The 25,602-nt window shown below is 38.1% G+C and overlaps 2 protein-coding genes and 1 long non-coding RNA gene across 6 annotated transcripts; 2 read left to right on the forward strand and 1 right to left on the reverse strand.

Moving 5' to 3' along the window:
- The first annotated feature begins 1,620 nt into the window (after positions 1-1,620).
- On the forward strand, positions 1,621-7,098 carry prmt1 (protein arginine methyltransferase 1). Of its 2 annotated transcripts, none has more exons than XM_082177227.1 (10): positions 1,621-1,736; positions 3,243-3,338; positions 3,424-3,579; positions 3,757-3,820; positions 3,975-4,117; positions 4,235-4,322; positions 4,418-4,533; positions 4,630-4,780; positions 4,893-5,014; positions 5,775-7,098. In XM_082177227.1, the coding sequence occupies exons 1-10, from the start codon at positions 1,710-1,712 to the stop codon at positions 5,856-5,858; spliced, it is 1,047 nt and encodes a 348-aa protein (XP_082033353.1). In that variant the 5' UTR covers positions 1,621-1,709; the 3' UTR covers positions 5,859-7,098. The 2 variants fall into 2 exon arrangements, with proteins under 2 accessions (XP_082033353.1, XP_082033354.1); XM_082177228.1 differs by having other exon boundaries at positions 1,673-1,736; positions 3,252-3,338.
- Positions 7,099-10,144: 3,046 nt separating this feature from the next.
- On the reverse strand, positions 10,145-15,623 carry prl (prolactin). 2 transcript variants are annotated; one of them, XM_082145588.1, is made up of 5 exons: positions 15,454-15,623; positions 15,135-15,256; positions 12,299-12,406; positions 10,963-11,145; positions 10,145-10,793 (listed from the first exon to the last, which is right to left on the reverse strand). In XM_082145588.1, exons 1-5 carry the CDS (start codon positions 15,485-15,487, stop codon positions 10,608-10,610), a joined length of 633 nt encoding a protein of 210 aa, XP_082001714.1. In that variant the 5' UTR covers positions 15,488-15,623; the 3' UTR covers positions 10,145-10,607. The 2 variants fall into 2 exon arrangements, with proteins under 2 accessions (XP_082001714.1, XP_082001715.1); XM_082145589.1 differs by lacking the exons at positions 15,135-15,256; positions 15,454-15,623 and adding an exon at positions 12,702-12,943.
- Positions 15,624-17,522: 1,899 nt separating this feature from the next.
- Positions 17,523-23,963, forward strand: LOC309481007. Of its 2 annotated transcripts, none has more exons than XR_014199824.1 (4): positions 17,523-17,668; positions 19,381-19,506; positions 23,164-23,269; positions 23,682-23,963. It is a non-coding gene; the product is annotated as an uncharacterized lncRNA (long non-coding RNA). The 2 variants fall into 2 exon arrangements; XR_014199825.1 differs by lacking the exon at positions 17,523-17,668 and adding an exon at positions 17,947-17,967.
- Positions 23,964-25,602: the final 1,639 nt, after the last annotated feature.

Below are 25,602 nucleotides of genomic sequence, written 5' to 3' on the forward strand. Positions count from 1 at the left end.
AAGAAACTTTTTAAAAATACATTTAAAAAAAATATCTTCTCGTGTTCCACAGAAGAAAATAAAAATAAAATGCATAGTGTGCAAAGTGTGACCATTTTGGGGGGGTTAATGTGCTCATGTATTTTTTCCCTTTTCTCTTGTTTTAGTTTGGTCAATATTCATTCTCTCTTTTGCATTGAAAAAAAATGCCTTCAATCCGTTTCAATCAGTCACTATAGTTTGCTAAAAAGGGTTTTGTAAGATTATAAATTACATCAGCCCAACTCTCTGCCTGAAACCAATGAAATCATAACTGTCAAATAACATGAAATATAAAATTATTAAAGAATAAATTTCAGTTTTCTGAATTGCTAAAACACATTTCTCGAAACCATCACCAACTTTCTCAAAACCTTAAAACTTATTTTATCTGTGTTCAAAATCACAATGCTTTCAGATCATACACACACACACACACACACACACACACACACACACACACACACAAGTCAATAATATAATACAGATCATTCGTCAGACACTACATCAAAAAATGGAGAACAAAATCCAAAGCATGCAGTTACAGGAAAAATTATATTGCAACAAAGTAAAATAAATGTGCAATTACGTACATTTTTTAATCACAACTAGGTGAATAAATTGTATTCTTTATGCACTGCAAGTATAGTATTGTACTGAATATTGTAGGCCTATTGAATGTCTGTATATTTAGCACTTGCATTGCCTACTGTGAAAATACAGTAACCCATCTGCAAAAGCCAAAAAGTTTTTTTGTTTTTTTTTAAGTCTAAATGAAAAGCATTTTACAGAACACTCAGAAGAGTTGTGCAACTGCAAAATCAAGGTCAATGAGAGATTCATTCTGCCTAAGCATCACGTCTTCATGTTGGGTCCAGCCTGAGGACTCTGTCCAAATCACAGGCAGTGTCTTCTCTTGCCAGGTAAAGGGGAAACCCCTCTGTTCCAGATCCAGCATTGACAACATTCTCCACACCTTGCTCTTTCTCGTCCTCCTCCTCTTCCTCCTCATCCACCCCCTCTAACACATAGGCGACTCTTCCTCCTCTCCCTCTTATATTGTTTCCATCCATTATTGGTATCAACGTTCAGTGCAACATTCTGAGTAAATTTTGGCACTCTGAACTGACTTGTATTACAGTTAGTTTAATCACATCATTAGAAATAAGTGTAAACAATGTTGAGTCGTTGTGTGTAAACGATGACAACAGTGTTGTAGTTGTGTTTAACTTTTGCCTGCCTGTGTTTAGCGTTTTGAAACATAAATGCATCACAGTGTGAAATGTGTTTAGAGTTTTGCAAAAAGAGTGCATGAGATTTGCAAATGGTGTCTTAACTAGACTACCTAAAACAAATGCTTAACAGAAAGAGTGATTTATTCGACAAATTGGATTAGGCTATTGTAAATTCGGTTCAGAGAATTAATTGATTTAGTGTTTTAGCAATTCAGAAAAACTGTAATAATCGCGCTACAGTTTGGTCCAATGAAAGGCACGCCTTAAAAGAGCGGAAAAAACGCAGAGAAGTTGAGCCTATGACGGAGAGCTGCAAGAAAGAGGGCGGGGAATTTAGTAAATCACGTGATTATCGTCCAATCAAATAATTGAATAGTCACAGCAAAGAGGCGGGATCAATACAAGTGTGCTTTACATGAGCTTTGCTGCAGTCGTAGTGGAATCCAGTTTATCGAAATGGCGGAGACGGCAGACGGAATGGAGGTAAGCCGGAGCTACTCAAGGCCTTTTCGCATAGAGCACCTCCGATATGAATAAGCTATTTACTATCGATATGGCAACTTTGTTTGTTAAGTTCTGGTTATGATTATTTAGTCTTTGATCACATTTGTGTGCTGCGTATGTAATGTGCGCACACGCATCTTGAGCATCCATTTTAGCCAGCCTCGGATAATTCATTCATTTCGCATCACGTGTCGGCTATTGCTAATTGGCTAAAATGAGTTATATCCGATAACAATGTTATGTGCAACCCTTAATTTATGGAATTTAATCTATTAGTGCGAGTCCTGATAGCTGGCTGCCCGTTTCGTGCCCATGAGGGTCATTTAGAGCACGCTGGCGGGGTGCTTGAATGACTTATTGTTTGAAGCACAGACCGCATGGGACTGAACACCGCATCTCGATGGCTATGAACTACTTTTGCTACTTATTGTAGCTTTGTTCATCAACCACGATTAATCCGATTTTAATTAACGATTGTATTAGGGTGCTGTAATTGGCGGTGTGGTAACTTAGTTTATTTCTTTTTTTTCATCGACCACGTTTTCCCCTCATGCGTATAATCTAAATGTTCAAGAGGTCTTCCGGCGCTGTTAAAAACCATTATAGTGATTTTGAAATGCGAATTAGTATAAGTACTATAACGGCATAACATTAGTACATTTTTACAACAGTAGTATTTTTTTTAAATTTTTTTTTTATTAAAGGTTTGCTGTAAAATAGACTCCAGATAACTGTTTCAAATAACTTGAATTCTGTTTATTGACGGGGTTTGAATTATCGATCAAAAGTATGTTTTAACTCTAAAGGTTATTTTTATGCCGGTTGGGGGCGACAAATGATTTTGTTGGTAGCGAGAATTGAAGCATTTCAGTTAAAGGGATAGTTCACTTTAAAATGAAAATTCTGTCATTTACTGTCCCTCAAGTTGTTTCAAACCGGTATGAATTTCTTTCTTCTGCTGAACACAAAGGAAGATATTTTGAAGAATGTCAGTAACCAAACAGTTAACTGGATCCATTGACTTCCATAGTATTTTTTCCTACTATGGAAGTCAATGGTTCCAGTTAACTGTTTGGTTACTGACATTCTTCAAAATATCTTCCTTTGTGTTCAGCAGAAGAAAGAAATTCATACAGGTTTTAAACAACTTGAGGGTGAGTAGATGACAGAATTTATTTTAAAGTGAACTATCCCTTTAATTGATTCGTTAAAACGAGACAGTCACTCGCGACCGAAACAAGTTTTATTCTTTATTGATATTTGCATATATGCAAATCGACTGAGACAACTGAATATTCTGAAGAATTTCCCACAATTACATCAAAGCATATTTATGATTACCTTAAGTCTCGTTGGGGTTTTCCCCATAAAAATGGTATTTTAAAATGCAAAAGACACTGCCAAAATTTAAGTGAAGCCTAGCTCATGCTTTCATAGTGCATAATTTGCAATTTTTCTCTTTTTAAATGTCTTTCTTTATTTGAGGTGTCCCAGGGAGAGAGCTCAGTGAAACCTGCAGCAGAAGATATGACCTCCAAAGACTACTACTTTGATTCCTATGCACACTTTGGCATTCATGAGGTACAGTCCTTGTTCTTGTCTCATGAATAGTACAATTACATGTCTTCAAATCTGTGACTAATGTAAACCCATTCTGTGTCCACAGGAGATGCTGAAGGATGAAGTTCGTACTCTGACGTATAGAAACTCAATGTTCCACAACAAGCATCTCTTCAAGGATAAAGTGGTGCTGGATGTGGGAAGTGGAACCGGCATCCTCTGTATGTTTGCAGCCAAAGCTGGGGCCAAGAAAGTTATTGGGGTCAGTGTAAATCCTACCTGTTTCTTTAAATGTCACCTCTTTGTTTTCAACAGGTTTTGTTATGGATACTGAGTAATTTAGCTGAATGAGGTAATTGCCCATCCTGTTGAGGTGATGGGTGGGTTATCATGCTGTGCTTTTGTCAGGTTTTTCATTCTTTTGTCATTCGTTCCCCAGATTGAGTGCAGCAGTATATCAGACTATGCTGTGAAGATTGTGAAGGCCAACAAGTTGGATCATAGTAAGGACTTCTCATAACTTTTGACTTGCACATTCTTACAGACCTTATTTGCACAGCCAAGCCATAGCTTTTGTGATTTTTTTTTTTTTAAACTGAATTTATTGTATTGTGAGTTATGTTCCTCAAATACTTAACCTTTATTTTCCCTGTCTAGTCGTTACCATTATTAAGGGGAAAGTGGAGGAGGTCGAGCTTCCTGTGGACAAAGTAGACATAATCATCTCTGAGTGGATGGGCTACTGTCTCTTCTATGAATCCATGCTCAACACTGTAATTTATGCAAGAGACAAATGGCTGGTGGGTGTATGCTAATGTCCTTAAGCATCGAAGTGTTAGAGCTATTCAATATAGAAATTGTGCATGCAGAGCTTAACTTGATAAATGTTCACGTTGCCCTTTGTTTTCCTTTTTCAGAAACCTGATGGTCTGATTTTCCCTGACAGAGCCACGCTCTACGTCACTGCTATTGAGGACCGACAGTACAAGGACTACAAAATTCACTGTATGTCAATCTCTGAATGCACTTTTGAGGGTTTCAGCTGTGTCTGACAGATGACTTTAATTTTCATCCTTGGATTTTTCTTTTTTTTCCGTTAGGGTGGGAGAATGTTTATGGATTTGACATGTCCTGTATCAAGGAAGTGGCTATTAAGGAGCCTCTAGTGGATGTTGTTGACCCCAAGCAGCTCGTGAGCACTGCCTGCCTCATTAAGGTTAGTTTACTCCACCAAAAATGTGCTCTAATGATGCGTAAAGCTTGTCATATAAACCTTGCTTTATTCAACCTATCCATTCTCTCGGTTCATTAGGAGGTGGACATCTACACGGTGAAGATTGAGGACTTGTCCTTCACGTCGCCTTTCTGCCTGCAGGTGAAAAGGAATGACTACATCCATGCACTGGTAACCTACTTCAACATAGAGTTCACTCGCTGTCACAAGAGGACAGGCTTCTCTACTAGTGAGTACTGTTTTTGTTTTTCTTTGCCCTCTCTCTACCGTACCATTTTCACCATGAGTTTCTTGAAGATTATTTAAACCCTGTTGAAAAACAAAGTGAATTTGTCTTTTAGGCCCTGAGTCTCCTTACACTCACTGGAAGCAGACTGTGTTCTACCTTGATGACTATCTGACGGTAAAGACTGGAGAGGAGATCTTTGGCACCATCAGCATGAAACCTAACATCAAGAATAACGTAAGCCCCATCTCTACTTTAATATTCTAAAAGCTCACTTTTAGAATGGAATCTTGCATGCAAATATAGAAAAATATCTCGTAAATCTAGATTGTATTGCAACTATATAAAGGTTGATTGGGTTCTAAAAAAATATATGCTAGGGTTTTGCCTTGGTGAGATCTTTTATTTCTAAAAGCAAATATTTTTAAACCATATATTGGATCAGAAATACAGTAAAATAGTATTTTTACTTTTTAAAATAACTCTTCTATTTTAATTTTGATGTAATTTCTGTTGTGCCAAATCTGAATTTCTTGCATTACTCCAGTCTAGTGTTATATGATTCTTCATAAAATCTTTGTAATATGATGATTTGGTGGGCAACAATTTCTCATCAATGCTGAAAAGTTATGCTGTTTTTTTTTAGGAATATTTGATTAGAATGTTCAAAACCACATTTATTTGAAATGGATGTCTTTTGTAAGACACTTTTGGTCGTCTTTGCTAAAATCAAATTATTAATACTGATATAAAAAATCATCTTTTGAACAGTAGTGTATTGCAGGCATGAAACAATGATCAAAGGCCCCCCCCTCCCCCCGCTTACTATCTGCTACTGTTTTAGCAGCATTTAAAATGAAGCCTGTTGAACCTATAAAAAAACATGTTGCTACAGTTCTTATCTATAAAAGGTCTACATTCCTGTTCATTTTAGTGGATTAAAAGAAAAAAAGAAAAAGGTTGGTCTAACTTTAACCCCCTCCCCCTTATCTTACAGAGAGACCTGGACTTTAACGTGGACATCGACTTCAAGGGTCAGCTCTGTGAGGTGTCCAAGACGTCAGAGTACAGAATGCGCTAGATTCCTTTAGCATCAGTGTGTGCGAGGCAACTCAGAGCAGTGTATGCGTGTGTGTGTGAAACATGTACTTTGTTACATGACTGTGCGTGACAGACATTTTAGAGATTCTGTTTTACAGAATGTTGTCTGACATGGAGGATTTTGAGAGTTATTGAACACTTTTAAACTAACTTTTTTTTTTCTTTTTGATTTGTGTAATGCACCAAAGGGGACTAAACATGGCAGATTTGTGCTTTTTTTCCATGTGCAAATTTCCTTTTTGGCCCTGCTTTTTCCAAATTTTAGGTGGACTATCTTAGATGGGATCCATTGAATTTATGCATGCGTGCACACACATACAACTGCTCTCTTTTGCCTGTTTGTCTGTCTGACAACATGTCATCCATGTGTATGTCTCTTATTTTTATTTTCCTTCCTGCCATGATGACGTGTGTTGGTCACTGTAAAAAAAAAATGCAAATCAGCTGTTTGTATTTTGATATTCAATCTGGTAAAGCTAACATATTCCATGTAGGTAAAACCTGTTGTCATGTTTCACTGTGGTCAGGAGCTCTGCCCAGTGATTTCTGAATGAGCCCATATCATTTTGTATTTCTGCAGTTGTTTTGGACCATCAGTAGAGGGCACCTCCATAATGTGCCATTTGTCTTTTGTGGAGTAACTGTTTTAATTCATGTAGTGCTCCTTTGTTCCCCCCCCCCTTTCTTTTTTTTTTCTTCTTTTTTTTAAAATAATACTTGTGGCAATGACCCAAATGGAGGATAATATCGTGCTATGGATGAGATGGTGTAGTATTCTCTTGTACAGCTCGTAGGTGGTGTTAATGAGCACTATTTTAGATCTTTTGATCTTTTTAATGTCATATAGGAAGAATCTTCATCCAATGGCTGACTGTTTAGTTTAAGCTTATCTGCTGCTCTTTTGCACTATAAGCACTTAAAACTAAGTTTCTCAAACCCAGAGCTACAATTTAATTCCACAGAGGAAAACCTTCAGACTAAATTTTCCGTAGAAGTGCTTTTATTGAAGGGTGATGCTTTTCCTGTGTTTGAGTAACTTCACATTTGTTCCATATTGTGATCTTCTCTCAGTGTTGCTGTGTACAACAGTGTTTTTGTCGAGGGGTGCAAGTTCACGTTTTGTGTCTAGCACTGGTGTGGATTATTACCAGGCAGGCATTTGTCCACTAGGAATTGTTTTTTCTTTTCTTTTTTTTTGAAATAAAAACAAATTAAACCTGCATTTGTTTTTCAATTATTAAATGCAAACTTGCTAAACTAGCTTTTCATTTAGAATTATGAAAGTATTTTATGTAGGTGTATTTAGCTGATAAATTAAATGTTTAGTAATCTACTTCATGTTTATTTAAGTTGTTTTGAATTGCTTCTAGATTAAGCTGAGACATTTAGGAAATGTTGCAGCCCTAGACTCCCTGAAGTTCATTTTACAGTTCTTTTATTTTTAAATTGTGTACAACCTACTATTGTTTATGCTGGAGCTATAGACATTTGACGTTGAGTCTTTAATTGTTCTGCTTTCAGTTTTTACAAACATCTAGCTGCACACCTGCTTTTATAGTGTGTACTGCTGCTCACATATCTGAAGTAATATCTGCTTTTTTTTTTTTGAGTTCGTTAGGGCATCATCCTTTTGCATTGTTTTATGGTGTGAATTTTAACCTTAACACTTTTAACCTTATTTATTCTCAGGTTGGGTAAAGTAGGTCAAATCTGACCTAAATCATAAGCATTCAAATGGTACTTACAATTTGAACGGACGACTTCTATGTGGTCAGTTCTTGCTCAAGGTTTTAACAATGACAATATTGGCTGACAATTGCTTGCAAATAATATAGTAGAGTAATTTATTAGATGCATTTTTTTCAGAAATAAAGGCAAACAAAAGCTAATAGCATCAGCTGGGTGGCGAGAGATACTAATCAGTATCCAATTGGTTGGTCATCAGTCTTTTGTACTCGAGCAGGTTATTTTTTGCTGTCATCAGTTGTAAAACTGCTAAGGCTTCTGCAATCCTTTTAAGGTTTTTCTGATGTAGCCTGCGTTTTCTCCTGTAAGGTGCTCTCTGTGTCCATTTCCTTTTCATCTGTAAAATATGCCTTATCTACGGCATTACATTTTTCTTATGAAGTTTTTTTTCACATACAGTATCTCACAAAATTGAGTACACCCCTCACATTTCAGCAAACATTTGAGTATATATTCTCAAAGGACAATACTATAGAAATGAAATGGGGATATATTTTAGAGTAGTCAATGTGCTGCTTGTATAGCAGTAGATATTTACTGTCCTCTTAAAATAATGCAACATAAAGCCATTATTGTCAAAATAGCTGGCAACAAAAGTTGAGTACACCTCTGTGATAATAGCTGTACGTCATTTAACCATGAAAAGCGACATGTCCTATTCATCATGTTCCTGTTTTTGTCTGCTTGACAGGACCATACAAATTTGTGTATCTTGTATTAGAGCAGTTACAATTTGTGCTTTGAGTACAATTCTCTCATACTGACCACTGGATGTTCAACATGGCACCTCATGGCAAAGAACTCTAAGGATTTGAGAATTAGAATTGTTGCTCTCCAAAAAGATGGCCAAGGCTATAAGAAGATTGGTAACACCCTGAAACTTACAGAAGTTTCTGCAAGAGTTACAGAACTGGCCAGGGTCATACAGAGGTTTTCCAAGACGGGTTCAACTCGGAACAGGCCTCGCAAGGGTCAATCAAAGAAGTTGAGTCCTCGTTCTGTGTGTCAGGTGCAGAAGCTGGCTTAAAAAAAACAGACGCACAAGTGATGCGAGCATTGCTTTAGAGGTTACAGAAGCGGAAGATCAGCTTGTCAGTGCTCAGACCATACGCCACACACTGCAACAAGTCGGTTTGCATGGCCGTCGTCCCAGAAGGAAGCCTCTTCTGAAGCTGGCTCTCAAGAAAGCCCGCAAACAGTTTGCTTAAAGCAACCTGTCCAAAAGCATGAATTACTGGAACCATGTCCTGTGGCCTGATGAGCCTAAGATAAACTTGTGTGGCTCAGATGGTGTCCAGCATGTGTGGCGACGCCCTGGTAAGGAGTATCAAGAAAACTGTGTCTTGCCTACAGTCAAGGCTGGTGGTGGTAGCATCATGGTCTGGAAACTGGTACTGGGGAGCTGTGCTTCATTGAGGAAAACATAGATTCATTCTGAAGCAGAACATGATGCCCTCCGTTCAGAAACTGGGCCGAACGGCATGATAACGACCCCAAACACACCGCCAATATGACAACTGCCTTGCTGAGGAAGCTGAAGGTGAAGGTGATGGAGTGGCCAAGTATGTCTCCAGACCTGAACCCTATTGAGCACCTGTGGGGCGTCCTCAAGCGGAAGGAGAAGCGCCATGTGCTCCGTGATGTCATTATGGAGGAGTGGAAGAGGATCCCAGCAACAACCTGTGCAGCTCCGGTGAACTCCATGCCTAGGAGGATTAAGGCAGTGCTTGATGACAATGGTGCTCACACAAAATATTGACACTTTGGACACAGTTTTGACATGTTCACTTAGGGTGTATTCACTTTTGTTGCCAGCTATTTTGACAATAATGGCTGTGTGTTGAGTTATTTTCAGAGGACAGTAAATATCTACTGCTATACAAGCAGCACATTGACTACTCTAAAATATATCCAAGTTTCAATTCTATAGTATTGTCCCTTGAGAAGATATACTAAAATGTTTGCTGAAATGTGAGGGGTGTACTCAATTTTGTGAGATACTGTACATATATACAGTACATTGTAGTTTTAGATACATTTAGGGGGATTAGAGATAAGAGACAAAGAAAAATCTTTAAAAAAGCAGGCAAATAAAGTATGCAGGTAGGAACCCGCCCCAGACACATTTCACCAGTCCTAATCCTATCAGCATTAATTATTCAAAGAATGGGATAGGGGCTCCAAGAGCCAATAAAGACAAAAGGCGAGAGTCTCAGTGATCCGCCACATTTGACTTACAAAAATGAAAACGGGAATCGGAAGAAACCTCTTGCTAGCAACTTTGCTTAACAGGATCATTCATTTGATGTCATCTTTACTTTAAATGCTAAATACAGTGTACTTCACCTTAGTTTTTCATGTGATCTTATGTCAGGACATCTCAGAAGATCTTAAACATTCTTAAATTTGTAATCCCACGTAAACATTTTGTAAAATATTGGTTATTTGGAAATTCTATGATCTTTCCATGTGTGTGTAATGAGATTTCATAAGTCAATATAAATTTGCATGATAGGAATTTATTGTCATTGGTGCAAAGCTCTAAATATTGCATTTCAGAAGATAATGTTAAAATAAATGTTTTAAAGATCCAACGTAATTTCTCAATAAATACATTTTAGTTACTTAAATATACAAATGTCTTATCAAACTGTGCATGGTCAAACATTTCAGTATACTCTGTGCATTTATTCATCAAACAGTATGACTGCATGCAGAACTTTTAAATGACCTTCAATTAAAAAAAATTATTGAAATACCTTTGTTTACTTTTTGTTGTGTTTTATCTCTGGGGACAGAGTAATCTGGCCAGTTTGTCCAGTTATTTATTCAAGTAAGAAAGTGAATCAAATATCTACATCTTCGAAACAAACAATAAAGGGCATGTTTTGCCATGTGATATTATAAAGAAACATTTAAAATCACTCATTGCTCTACCATTTTAACTTAACATCCACAATGAGAGAAGCACAGCATTTTCACTCTAGCACATCTCAGGTCTCTTGGCTGCCCGGCAGCGGAGAACTTTGAGGAAACTGTCAATTTTGTGGGAATCCCTGCGGAAGCAGGACAACAGGAAATGGAAATTGACAAGTCGAGAGGTTTTATCCTGGCCAAGGTTGTTGTCGGAAAAAGGGAGAGAGGACAGGTTGTCTGAGGATGAGCCCATCTGTAGAGAAGAGAGAAGGGGACAACAAATAAGTCAACCCTGCTTAAAGGTGCATTTTAGATTTTTTTCTTTATATCCCAAAATCATTCAGATTTAGGCTACTTATATTACCCTCTTACAATCAACATGCACAATATGCAATGTGAGCTGTTCCTAAAAGCGCACTCACCTTGTGAACGACACGCTCCAGACCTGCACCCAGGCTGTTGATGTTGTCTTGCAGCTCTTTGGTCTTGCTGTTAATGGTGTTGCGTTCTGGATGTGCCAGGCTGGACGCTTCAGAGGACAGGAGGGTGAGGGGATCGGACCACGCCAGCAGCAGAGACCGAGCCAAAGCAAGCAACTCATCCTCCTGCAGAAACAATCACATAAAACTTCATTCATTGCCCATCTGTTCCGTTTGTAATTACACACAAGACCACAAGAGGTAGATGTTTACTTATGGTTGTCCCTGCCTGCACATTGAAGTTGGTATTAAAAACGGAAGTTACAATATTGTGATTTATATCCGAGTGTGGCGGCCTCTCGAGCAAGAAAAATGTTTTAGGGTGCAACTTGATTTTGTCCATTGGTGACTTTAAAAGGTATAGGTTCACGTAAAGCGATTGTGTCTCTTCAAGAAGACTTGGATTAAACAGCTTGATTCATATACCCCCGGTTTCACAGACAACGCTTAAATCTAGTCCTAGACTAAAATGCATGTTTCAGCTGTTTTAACTGAAAGCAACTTGCACTGATATATTTTAAAATATGTTTCATTGTTGATATGTTTTATTGTTGACATTGTTTTATGCCAAGATGCACAAAAGTAATGTTTTATTTTACGGCATGTTTTTAAAAGCTACTTAAATATCTTAATTAAACTAAGGCCTCAACCTGGATTAATCTAAACCCCGTCTGTGTAACCAGGCCATGTATTTCTATTATGATCTCTTTAAGAACTTTTTGAAGAGTCAAAGTGTTGGTTGAATGGGACTTTTAAAGGAGGGACAGAAATCTCTTAGATATTTCTTAATTTGTGTTATGAAGATGAACAAAAATCTCATGGATATGGAACGACATGAGGGTAAGTACATGACCAAATTTTCATTTAATTTAATTTGGGGTGAACTATCACTTTAAGCTAAAATAACAGGCTGAGTATAAATAAAATTAAAGTAAAAAATATATAAATAAAAGTTGGAATAGGATGAGGCTCTTAAGACTTCAAATATTTGCAAGCTTTGTAAAGTATTTATATATAAATATATTATATTAACATCATATATAGAGTGTTTTAATAGTGTTTTTGTATAGTTTTTTTCACATGTTATATAAATTAAATTATAATGATTATATAATTTTTTTAATTACAATAAAAATATTTTATTTATATTATGCCTCATATTTCATATTTGTAATTTAACAAAAAACAATGTTTATTTGGTACAAAAAAAAAAAGCCGGAATAGGAGAAAGTATTTTTACATTTTAAAAAGAGTAAGATGGATGCATGTGTTCTCTTACCGGCACTTTCAGGGCTTGGTCTTTGTCGTTGGGAATTTGAAGGGAGGATGTGTGGCACATTGACGGACGGGGCATCATTACCCTCCCAATAGGAGGAAAGTGAGAATCCTGTGGTCGAAAGGTTTATATCAAAAACAACCAACATCACATCTATGAAAAAAATACCTGTTTGGATAAAACGGAAGTCAAAAACAACCAAGTGTGCATGTAACTGTCACACACACACAACGGACTCTTCCACACTCCTTGCTGCACTCTCACTCACATTCTACATTACCCCAGCATCCCTCACGATTCTCATCTTCTTTCACTTGGATGTGATCACAGTCTCGTCATTGCACTATAAAATACACTTACTCAGTTAACTCATTGTCTGGTCACCATTATGACTACAGATACCAACCTGAAAAAGATTACTTTCCTGTTCACCATCGTATTCCATTCCAGCATTGTCATCTGCTTGTTTGTCCTCTCCTTTTGTGTTCCTGTTTAGTAGGGATGGGGAAATGAAGCCTCAAAGCACTGAGGCTTTACCCTGACTGTTCCAGGAAAATATTCAAAGCTTCTAGAGCAGCAGTTCTTAATCTGGGGTTCGCAAAGAGGTAGCAGGTGGGTCGCAGGATAACTTTTATTTTGAGTGTATGTATAAAAGACCCGCCTAATAGCACCACCTAACAGCGTCATTATATAACAAATTAACAGCTGATTGGAAGTAGTCACATGGGCTTTGCAATTTGTGCTTAGTCATAGCTGGACTGCTGATTAGACATGGAGCAGGCTCTATCTGAGAAGCGAGCTGCCAATAAAAACGAAAAAGAAGAAGAAGACATGGAGCAATTTTTAATTGGTGCTGACAAAAAGCATCCAGTTGAGAACAAGGAAAGAAGGCCAAAAGCAGAAAATATGACGATAAGTACTCGGAATATCGCTTCACTCAGACCAGCGATAGGGGGGATTCACAACCACAGTATGTGATTTGTGGCAAGGTGTTAGCATGCTAAGACACTTGACAACTAAACACGAATCGCTGCTGACAAAGCCACTTTAATTTTTCCAATGAAAACTACAGGAGCTATGTGGTCAAAAATCAATGCTACAGAAAGCCACCACGGTGAATGATAGGGTCACACACCTTGTTTATTATTTCTCATTGGATTGCCAAAACTGAGAAGCCACACAATTTAGGTGAGACTTTCTTTTTTCTACCCTGAGCTAAAGAGACTGTCTCTGTTATGTGTGGACAAAGTGCTACTGATCAATTAGCATTGATTCCAGCCTCAATTTATATAGTGACAAGTTGTATTGGGCGAATGGTAACATGATAATCAAGCCTATTTTCTCTCCAACTTAACAAGAGCACCAATATTGCAGGAGAAGCACAATTAATGGTTTACGTTAGATTTGTCGGTGAAGGACAAATTACGGAGTATTTTCTGTTTTGTCGCCCTCTTCCCGAACATGCAACAGGTGAGGAACTTTTTGCCACATTAGATTCATTTGTACGTGAACATGACATTTAATTGAAGACCTATGTGGGTATTTGCTCCGACGGAGCACGGGCAATGACTGGCGCAAAAAGTGGATTGATGACAAAAGTACAGGCTGTCTCTCTATTTTTAGTATGAACGCATTGCTTGATACACAGGCAAGCCCATGCGGCTAAGAAAATGCCACCTGATATGAAACAAGTGATGGATGAGGCGGTCCACACAGCCGCAATGTGATAAATACAAGCCATTATCATTACTACTTACCTGTTTGATCTGGATCCATTGTCTTACCTGTATGCTCACCTGTGTCTTTAATAAACCTGCTTTGGGTTCTTTCCATCATTCATTGTCAGAGTCAACATTACAGATGACCAGACCTACCAACACTGTGCCAACATTCTGCACTCCCTGATTTAGCTACTCTGTGTCCCTGACGAGTCCCTGTTCACTCTTACCCAAGATGGCCACCTGGAAGAGTATGTGGAGGATTTCCTTGAGATCTGTCACAAGTTGCGCTGGGATAAGACCCTTACATCCTTTGGAGTGGGATGGATGACATACTCGACCAGATGTTACTGTTGAGTGAGGGTCATAGTTCCTTGGTGGACTTCATTGATTATACCCTGTGGGTTTGTGGATCTTCACACAGTGGGGAAAGTGGAGGAGCAGACCCACCAACCCATCTTCCCAGTACGAGTAGCTCCACCTCGGCTCCACGCTCCCTCGGCTTCACCATGGTCTATCATCCCTCAGGCTTCGCCTAAGCTCCCTCATTCCTCTGGCTCCACCTTGGTCAATCATTGCTCTGGCACCGCTTTGGACTTGTGGATCTCCTGCTGTGCCACGACCCACCACCCCTCTGACTTCGCCGGGCTCTTTCCGGTTCTGCCATCATCCTCAATCACAACGACTCTGCCCAGGTCTGCCAATTGATGATCCTATCACAGTCTCGTCAATGCCCTATAAAAGACACTCACTCAGTTAACTCATTGTCTGATTACCATTATGACTACAGACTCTACATCCTGTGAATAATACCAACCTTAATAAATACTTGCCTGCTCTCCATCTTCCATTCCACTCCAGCATTGTCATCTCCTCGTTTGTCTTCTCCTCATGTGATCCAAGGACTCTATTGTATACTGCTCTGCCATTACCATTACTACTGTTTGATCTGGATCTTGTTTGATCTGGATCCATTGTCTTACCTGTAAACTCCCCTGTGTCTTCAATAAACCTGCTTTGGGTTATTTCCATCATCCATTGTCTGAGTAAACGTTAATGTAACAACATGCACTTTTCTTTTTTTCCTTTTCTTTTTTTTAACGAGGGTGTTTAGTACTGACCAGGTCATTGGTGAGAGAGGTGCTGAGGGAGTGAAGTTTGTCTGAAAGTTGAGAGGCTCTTTCCAGTAAATCATTCAGTCCGACACCATTGATTGAGGCAAATGCACACATCAGGACAGTCACTGAAAAGAAAAGAGAAAAAGGAACAGTTAAACAGTATTGTCATCAGGAGTATGGACAAAGAAGAAATGCAGATAGAGGGAGCTGAAATCAAGTTAGCATGAACCGAAAACAGAAAAAGGGATGTAACAAGGGAGTAGAGATAAAGTGTAAAATGTGGTGGGGAAAGGTTAGATTGAGGAAGATAAGGTTTGCTTACCAGCAAAGTATAGTCTAGATCCTTCAGCCATCATTTTAACTGGATTCTTTATTCTCGTACTTGAATCTTTGCAGTCTGCGTTCCTCTCCTGAGCGTTTCATTATATAGACCTACTCCTTTCATTTGGTTATGCAGTAAGTTTTACACTCCAGGTGTATTGTACCTAAACTAGTTCAGTCCTGAAACTAATGAAAAACATTGTTTTGAGAGTTTGGTAAATCAATATTGATAAGCTGCTTGAGTAGATACAGGACACAGGAGGGTAAAATTCACCAGCAGTCACATGAAGTGCCAAATAAATAAATGTAAAACATTCTTTCTTTTAATTACTGGATGGAGAAACTTCTGACTATAGAGCTTATTTCAAGTGAAAAGGGGATTTGGGTGATGTGTGTTTTTGTATTTCCAAAAATGTGTGTAGTGTGATGCGATTACTTTAGCATCTTTAGGATATCTGGAAGTATGGAATGGAAGAACAAATGTAAAATGAAACAGACTGCACCACTCTGGAGGTACCCATTCTGCACTCTTGCAGCCATGTGCCATTTAAAGAAAGTCTACACATTACAGACCCTTCCCCCATGTGGGAACACTCATTTGTCATGTCCTGCTGTGGACTGAGGGCTTTTATGGCCTTTTTGTTTCTTTTCTTTTCTTTCCTAGTTTATGTATGTCTGAATGTGCTGGTTAAACCCAATTCTTATGAAAGTTTCCTGTTCTATGTTGCCTTGTTTTTTTTGTTGTTGTTTTTTTGTACATTTTTCCATGTCTGTGTGGGGAAATTCTTCTGTTACCCCCCCTTGTGTAAAATTCGTTCGGAACACACACACACACACGCACACATATTCCATAGACATAATTATTTTTATACTGTACAGACTGTATATTCTCTCCCCTAAACCTACCCCCTAAACACAACCGTTAACTGTTTCTGGTATCGACTTGTATCTTCCCTAACCAAGAAAAAACGTTTTTAAATCATTTTTAAAAAACTGTCACTGATTTGACTATTATTAAGTTGGCTTGGAAAAGCCAACTTACTGATATTGTACTTAATATTATTATTATTATTATTCTTAGACTAAATTTCTCCACGTAACTCCTCCTACTAAACTCAGACTAGACCTTCACTGTTCTGACTCGAGTTGCTTTATCTATTTAGACTGATCAGACTTGCTGTTTTCCTAAAATTGCTGATAAAAACTTGGTAAAATCCCATACACTTTCATTGCGGAATGTTCAAATTGAGCCAAGACTATTTAAACTTCAACTGCCAAAATTCAAATTCTATCAACTAATTATTTCTAACTAATCTTCCCTTCTTTCTTTCTTTCTTTCTTTCTTTCTTTCTTTCTTTCTTTCTTTCTTTCTTTCTTTCTTTCTTTCTTTCTTTCTTTCTTTCTTTCTTTCTTTCTTTCTAACTAATCTTTCTTTCTTTCATTCTAACTCCAAACTAAATTCAAATGTTGTCAGTTGGAGAGGCTCATTAGACTCCATTAGCTGCCATTCTATGTACTATTTCTAATCAATCAAGACTTAAGCTTCCCTTCTAATATTTCTAAACTGAGAACCTTCAAACTTCTACAAATTTTTAAAAACTAAAACTTAAACTAATTAAAACTAAAAACCTTCAAACTTCAAGCTTTTAAAAATTCTTCAAACTTTCTGGCAAGGGTTTTTCATGCCAACTTAAAGTTTGTCTACGAACTTTTTCATCTAGTTGTTATTTTATTGTTTTTATTGAGCCAGTTACAGTGCATAACCTTACACGACCTTGAAATGTAAAACTTTAGGCCTTATGTAACATTTTATCTTAATAATTTTATATTATGTTAAAATCATTCATTCATTCTGTTTGCTCAAATTGGGTTAAATTATTTCCAAACAGCTCATATTTTTCAGGGAACTTACATTTCACATATATTTTAGGGAACTTATACATTTAATTTGACAAACCCCTAAATACCTCATCAGTAGACCCCCACCCCACTGCCATAACATTATGTATTGAAGGACAACAATTCCAATAAACAGCTTTGTAATATTAAAGCGAGAACAGTTTTGTATTCTAGTGTGCCCGCTGCGTTATGGGGCGTTTCTCCTCAAAGAATCCTAGAGAAGGAGGCGTGGATCCAGTAGTAGGCAACTCAGTTCAACAATATTCATTTTGTTTTTCAGTTAACTCTTGTCAGATCCTTCCGGGCTGCAGATCCAGGTAAAGTAATTGGTTGGCATTTAATGCAAATGTAATTAAAAACACTTTAGCTCGTTGACAGCAGTGTAAATATACATGAATGAGAGTTGATTGTACAGAGAACACCGTGTTCTGGTCGCAGTTTAGTACCTCCGTCATTTTCAGATGCGCCTGTTGCTTTTAGTCATTTAAGGTTTTATCGCATTCTCTTGATTTAGACCGACAAGTAGGCTTAACCAAGCTTAACTTTTCAACTGACCGTTGAGGAGATGAGTTGTTGCAGAGATCCGCAAAAGTTTCAGATATTCGAAAAGTAACAGGTATGCCAGAAACGTTCTTTTGTTGCAGTTAAAAGTATCCACGTGTCGAATACGTTTTAAAAAGAATGGCAAGATAGGTAACAGCGTTCAAATTTGACATTAATGGAACAGGCATTTAAGCCTTAAATTAATTTTGTTTATTCAGCGAACATAATGCAAACAAAAAAGAGAAATAAACTATGGTGGAAAAATTATAATACAAATAATGAACTTAAATAGGCTATACATTGTAAAAGAATATATAGCCCGTAGGCCTACTTTTAAGTCCTGTAGGCTACTACTATTGATATGATTAACATTTCTTGATGTGCATCCAACCCAAACTGCGTCAACGTGACATTAGTTTAGGCGTATTTGAATGGATTAGACGGATTGATTGAACTTTTTTTTTTTTTTTTTTTTGTTGCCAGCCACCGCCTGCATTTGTGATTATATTCCCATAACTTTTATAGCCCCCTCTCCCCTCCCTAACTATTTTTTTTTAAAGCAACATTTTGAACAAAAAGCTGAGAAAATTGCGTTTTTTTCAAAGACTAGGCTACGTCTGAGCTTCAGTAGGCCTAAAACATTTTGGCCTCAGGGCTCGAGGTCCGAGGCTTTGGCCCCGCCCTGCACGTATCCCTGGCTCTCACTGGCCCCACAGTGAAAAAGCGGCTACTGTAGTGCGCAACTCACAATAGTTTAAAGGGGAAGTTATAAATGTGATGCGCTCTAAAGTGGCTGGTTTTGACTTTTATTATTATTATTATTATATAAAAAAAATATATACCTCCTATGACGTCGTATTATAAGAAATATTATTTAATTAATCTGTTTACATGAGCTACATTAGTATACATAAATGTAAATATAGGGAAGGTAAGCCTTTGTTTTTAGTTTAATATCTAAAAATAGTTAAATAAAAAAGCTGTAAAATGTGTTAATATTTGTTAAAAAAAAGGTTTTTATTTAACCTTTTTAATGTCTTTTTTGTTTATACTCATACTCAGATACAGATGTATCTGTAAACCTTTTAACCCAATAATTGAAATATAATAAATTGGATGTCATTTAAATTGCTTGAGAAGCCTTGAAGCAGTGCACATGTCATGAAAACATGTTGCCATTAGGGGGTGTCCATGCACAGTCCATGACATAACACAGCAAGTAGTGCTGCTTTCTGTGTCCAAATGCAAGTTTCTCTGCTGCATACTTCTCATCGTACTTTTTGTGTTTGAAGGACCAAACTTTTAAAATGGTGTCTTTGCTGAGTATGGTTGAAGCCGATCACTGTTTGATCTCTTGTGCATGCACACATATGTGCACTCTCATGTCTACCCCTCCCACCCCCACCCTGTACTATGTACACTCCCCCTCCCGCTTGCCAACTCTAACTCCCCATTCTCTTTTTTTCTTCTGCACATGCAACCACAGGAGCGCACAGAGCAGGCACGCATAAACACCAACACCATAGACCATGTCGGACTCAGAGACTGCAGCTCCTGCTGAGACCGCTGTCCCAGCACCCTGTGTGGCCATCAAGGCAGATTTAGACAAATGGTAAGTGACTAGGGTAGCAGTCATGTATAGTCCATAATTCTGGTCCGTTCTGCAACCCTGTATGGACCGCATGAATATTTGTTAAATTCTGATTCTTCGATATGTAGGTTTATTCCTACATAGCTTTATTATAGGTCTCAAATAGTTAGGATCGTGGTGGGATTTATGGTATTCAATAGAATTATGATATGCTGTGTAAATTCTACATTGTGATGGCGATCCAAAATGGAGGGAAGGAAGGACCTTTCGACGAATGCGAAGTGAAAGGTTCGCGCAGGGGGATCCAGTATTTTTAATAAGATGTAACTCGATTAAGTTTTGTGAGTTTTTTAAATGGTTTGATTGGTGTCAGTTTTATCCAAGTTGGCAGCAGCAGTGGGGGGTTGATGGGGTTGCTCATTAAGAGCATTCTGGGCTTTATCTTCAACTTCAGTTCTTCCTCACGGCTGATTGGCCGTTGGGAATGTGACTACGTCATACTTTTCCTCTCGCTCGTCCTCCCATCCTTGTTTTACCCTCTCAGTCTTCGCCATTTCTGTCCCTGCAGTCTCCATGGGCTCGCTTTGTCATATTTGAGGGTTGACCACTGAAATGAGAGGGAATTACTGATGTTTGCGAATAAACCTTTTCTCCGTTTCTCCCTGCCCTCCCACTTATTGGTATTGTTGGTTTTATATCCTGAAAATGAAGGGGGTTGTGATGGCAAGTGATGAACGTTCATTTGAAATGTTATGTCTTCTCTACTTTTTATGGTTTCATTGTGTACCCTTTCTCCTGATCATTAACACCAGCCATTGCTCAAGCTGTATTTTGACCCGAATCCCCACACCCACTAACCCACCCAAAAATGCAGATTGGCTGCTTTTGGTGTTTGTAGTGTCGACAGGCCTGGGCAGCATGCGAACGCAGATAAGGTTGCACAGACCCTGACCTTTGGTGTGCTAGGACCTGATAGGGGGAGGGTGTGGGGTTAAGAATTTGGTTGAATAATGTGTCACTGTTCCATCTGAAGCATGACCTGTCTATCACAATCACCTCCATTTACAGGATATAAAACCAACAAAATCCACTAATCCAGTAAGCATTGGTGAGAGGGCTGGAAAAATTGAGAAAATTTGCAAACATCAGTAATTTCCTCTCATGTGAGCAGTCACCACTCAAACATGAGAATGGGAGGCTGCAGGGACAGACATGACTAAGACTATTGGAAAAATATGGAATGGCAGAACTGTTTACAGTTGAAACTCTATTAGCAGGTCAGTTTGTCATTGACCTTTCTGTGATCATTTTGACCAGCATCTTGCATGTGTTGCTGACTAGCTGAATGTTTAAACTCACTGAAGGCCGACATTTAAGTAACGTACACCACACTGGTATTTATAGTGCACTCGTACATGGTTATGTGTAGATGTGTGTTTCTGTTATTTATTTTACAGAGTGGCATGTTCTATTTACTAGATCATTTTACACCTGGCATAAGCATGTCACAGTGGCCATCTTGTCAGTTTTTTTGTCATGCTACTCCACAAAGGGGATTCATCATGGGCTTTAAAATCAGAAGAGGATTACCGTTACAGGTTTAACCCCAGAAGCCAGCAGTTATTCACTGGGAGAATGTATCTTGTAGTGTGTTGTGGAACATTTGACCTTCAGATCTCCTGTTGCTGCTCTCTGGCAGTGTAAATTTGTGCATTTCATATGACCTTATGACCTTGAGGTGTTCTCTATCTTTTACTAACTCAGCCATAGAGTTAGGATGCAGCCATTTTGTTTTAAGTGTGTCCTTTCAAGAATTATAATGCAAAGCAGAAGTCCATTTTTTACACTCAAAAGCAAACCTCCTCATTTATGTTAGCATGCCTGTTCCTGTAGCAGTTGGAATGCATTATTCTAGTTTTGCAGAAGCCCCCCTCAGGGTAAACAGTGTTACTCAATCTATCAATAAACAAAGACCTGTGGTTTATCAGCACATGATGAGCTTAGTTGTAGGAGCTCCACATGGAGCTGATCTACTAATCAATTGCATATGGACTCAATAGTTATTAGATTCTAGTTGAATTTTTCTATAGCCAAGTGAAGCTATCCAATTTTTTAGAGTACTATTTCCTATTTGTTGTGTTTAAGAGCACTCCTGAGCCGTGCCCTTTTTCCTTTTGCATTATATATGTGGAGGACTGGCCATCATGTGAATTATTCAGTCTTAATTTGGGGAAGGTGATCATCATCTTCCCATTTGACTGTTCATTTTTGCTATCATTGTAGTTTTACACCCCAGAATAAGGAGTTCCAATATTTGACTCCCAAACAGCACACTTCGGTTTATTTAATGCACTCTTGCAGTGATTTAACACATTTTAAACAGTGTATCTGTCTTGAAGGAATTGTTCACCCAAAAATGAAAATTCTGTCATCATTTACTCACCCTCATGTGATTCCAAATCGTTCGTTCTTCTGCGGAACACAAAACAAGATATTCTGAAGAATGTTGGTAACCAAACAGTTTCTCAGAACATCTTTTAAGTTCCACAAAAGAAAGTAAGACATACAGTTTGGGAACAACATGAGAGAGGGAGAGAGTAAATTATTACAGAATGTTCATTTTTGGGTGAACTACCCATTTAACACTAGTTTTTAAATAGATTGTGCTTTTTCAACCATTTATTTGTATACCACAGGTTAAAGAGTTTCAATATTTGACTCCCAAATAAAAAATAACCATGTTCTGGTTCATTATATGCAGACCAAAACATGAGTGGTTTTCCAGTTGACCTAAAATGGTTTGGTGATCTCCAGTCATTGGTTGCTGAGGATAAGGACATAATCTGACCCTAATTGTTTTTTTGTATTATAGAAGGTAGCTTGTCTCACACTGTTGATTAGTCTTGTTTCACAATGGTCCATTCTTCCCATGCATGTCCTCTCTGAATCCCTGAAGTATTAAAATGGCTGCCTATGAAAAGGAAATGCCCTTGGCGAGTGCAATCCCCCATGCATCCATATACCTACGTCACATGGCTTATTAGAACCAGTCTGCATAAGGCTCTTTATATTTAAATTGACCAGCTGTGTGTTACATCACTGCTCACTGAGGAGAGGGAGAGCTCGCTTATGTCAGCGTGTGAGATGCAGCAGATGATCTGTGGGGGAGGAGACACTGAAATCATTTTCTAACCAGTGGAGGGGCTCTCTCTGTCACGACATCTCCCTCTTTTAGCAGAAGGCATGTCTCTTTTTCATTACCTGCTTGCTTTGTCACGTGAATCTAGGGCTCTCTCTTTCAGATGGATTATCTGCCTCCCTCTCTTTGCATTTTTTTCCCTCCCTTCGCGCTGTTATTCCAGCCCTTGTTTTTCGCTCCATCACTCTAATGCAGTGTGTCAGTGTCTGCCGTTGTTTGGTGTGGAGAGGCTCAAATAATCTCACTCGCACAAATGGATTCATACTGTCTCATTCAGTCCCAGTAGAATCTGGCCTGTCATGAATTCACATTTTATGGCTAAAGTTATGTATGTCTTTACAGTGTGTGGTACAGAACTTTTTTTTTTTTTTACACAGTTCAGCATTTTTTAAGTTGTATATGTGATATGTTGATGTGAATGAGTGTGTGTATAGGCCCATGTGTGCTGGAGTAATGACCGTGTGTTCTTTGTGCTTCAGTGTAAAGGAGAATGGCGAGGAAGCGTGTAAGGAGCTGATGGAGGCGTTTGCTGCCTGTGTGAAGAGCAATGCTGAGGCTTCATGAGGAGCTCAACATGTAGGAAAAGTAATGTTTATTAACTTGCTTCATTCCCCTCAACTTTGTCAGATGTATATTTTATGTCAGTTCAGGCATTGTTATGTACTGTGTCACAGTGTGGAACATTAGATTGGAATGGTCTAATAATTGGGGATACATAGAATAAATACAAATAAATGTATACATTTTTTTAATGCATTTAAAATTTTTAATGTGTTTAACTTCATGATTGAGACAACTTTTCAATTTCTTTAAAATTCATTTCTACTGCACACACACACACACACACACACACACACACACACACACACACACACACACACACACACACACACACACACACACATATATATTGTGCATCCCTAATAAAAATTGTCAATAGCTCAATCGCATTGTTGAATTTTGTAACTGTCATCATCATATTTGTGTTTGTTCTCAGGGGTTTACTGCACTGAGTCCTCCACCTTCCCAGCATTCCCTGTAGCTCATGGCACTGGACTAAATGATGGGGTTTGTGGTTTGGCAGCAGAGACCATACTTGTGTCTCTTCCCTTCTCTACTCATGTGAAGCTTACATGGATTCCAAAAACCACCAACCTCTCCTCCCCTTTTATGGCTGTTTGTATTGATCTGTTTGTTGACAGTTTGGAAGATCTCATTATTTGATGTAAATGATGTGTCTCAGATGCTTACAAAATTGAATAAAGATTTTAAAATGGTTCAGCATTGTAACTGAATTTGTTTCTCAAACAAAAACGGCTCTCATTAACTCACTTAGCAGATCCTACCTATATAGCCAAAGGTGACTTCTAATGAGTGGTTTTATTTATATACAAGTTCAAACCTTTAAGGTGGCTGCAGTGAAGTGGATTGTAGGCAAGGATTATGTAGATCTTTCTAATGGGTTTAGGTGAACTAAAGAAGCAGATAAGCGTATTAGTGACATTGGAAAGCTTAAACTCCTCACTTTGACTCATTAAGACGCACACAAATACACCCATTCAAATCCCCAACTGCACTGATCTCATCATTCAATCAATCAGATCTAAGGCACTTTCCTGAGCTGATCTATTAGCAAGCAAGCTAGAAGTGTGAAGACTTGTTCTACAACCAAGAAAAACTAAATCCTAAGGGTTTGGACTATACTCACACATGCAGTAAAGGCTGGTTTCGTCTCATTTAAATAGTTCAAAACAAGAAATGTGAGCTAATTAACAACGCAAAAGCCTTGTCACGCCAATTTCACCGCTTGCATAAGCAGAGAAAATGCTGATTATAGTTGGATGATGATGTCCATGAAGGACTGATCAAATGTTGAGATTGTTGTTTGTGAGTTAAAGAAAAGGAAAACATTTTAGGACCAAAGGCTTCAGTTGACAAAAAAGATATGGAATCCCTGTTCTAGATGATACCTGAATTGTGACATTGGAGGGGCGTGTCAATGTGAAACAAGTTTGTTTTCTATAATCTTATTTCGGTCATTTTAAGGCACTATTTACAAAAGAGCTTAAAATAGGCAAATGCAAAGTTAATCACTACCTTTCATAGTTTGCTTTATGCAAGATATGCTAAATGTTTTTATTTGTTTCCATGCATAGTCAATGCTCAGTTGCAGGAAGGACCAATAAGATGATGATCAGGTAAAACAGCTTTAATAATCCCCACTCAAAAACTCCAATGACAACAGGCTGAGAAACTGTTTTACAAACTGCTGCATTAACGAGACTGGACAACTGAGGAGTAAACAGACCATCACAACTAAAGAATGGCGGGAAAATTGAACAAAGGAAGACAAGAAACCAGTGAAAACAAACTAAATGTCCATGATAATGAAACTAATGAATGTTTGTGACGGCATTACATGATAGATACAAATTAAAATGATATAAAATCTTACATTTAATAAGCACTATATAAAACTGGCATATTATACTTTTTTCACATTCAGCCCTATATTTGGAGAGCATCTTGCGTTTAACAGACGGACTTGAGCTCTGCGTGTTTAAAAAGGCAAATGTTTACGACACTTGATCTCGTAGTCAAGACTCTGTGACCGTCGCTATGGAAACAGACGCTAAAATACAATCACGCGCAAATGAGCTTCTCTACTAATTTTTGTGCAATTGATTTCTTAATATTTGCTACAGTATTCTAATACACACTGCAAAATCATTAAGAGTTGAGCTATGTGTAGGCCTATGTAAAATATGGGACAAATCCCGATTTCATTTTACCTTGGAATTGCCTATGGGATCTTGTATTTTACTGGACTGGTGGCAACCACCAGTTGCCTTAAGCCTATAGGCTACTCAGAAAACCCATGTTAAGATTAGCCTAATTGGTTGGTTTGAGTGCCATAT

Source organism: Leuciscus leuciscus (genome assembly GCF_965113295.1).
Source record: "Leuciscus leuciscus genome assembly, chromosome: 1".
Lineage (NCBI taxonomy): Eukaryota > Metazoa > Chordata > Actinopteri > Cypriniformes > Leuciscidae > Leuciscus > Leuciscus leuciscus.

Bases quoted from the DNA above. Each gene is read 5' to 3' on its own strand.
- prmt1 (XM_082177227.1), top strand. From the start codon at position 1,710: ATGGCGGAGACGGCAGACGGAATGGAG. The intron at 4,534-4,629 runs GTTAGTTTACTC...TCGGTTCATTAG, and splicing joins GCACTGCCTGCCTCATTAAG to GAGGTGGACATCTACACGGT. The intron at 4,781-4,892 runs GTGAGTACTGTT...TTTGTCTTTTAG, and splicing joins GAGGACAGGCTTCTCTACTA to GCCCTGAGTCTCCTTACACT.
- prl (XM_082145588.1), bottom strand. From the start codon at position 15,487: ATGATGGCTGAAGGATCTAGACTATACTTTGCTG. The intron at 15,257-15,453 runs GTAAGCAAACCT...TTTTCTTTTCAG, and splicing joins ATCTAGACTATACTTTGCTG to TGACTGTCCTGATGTGTGCA. The intron at 10,794-10,962 runs GTGAGTGCGCTT...TCTTCTCTACAG, and splicing joins TGGAGCGTGTCGTTCACAAG to ATGGGCTCATCCTCAGACAA.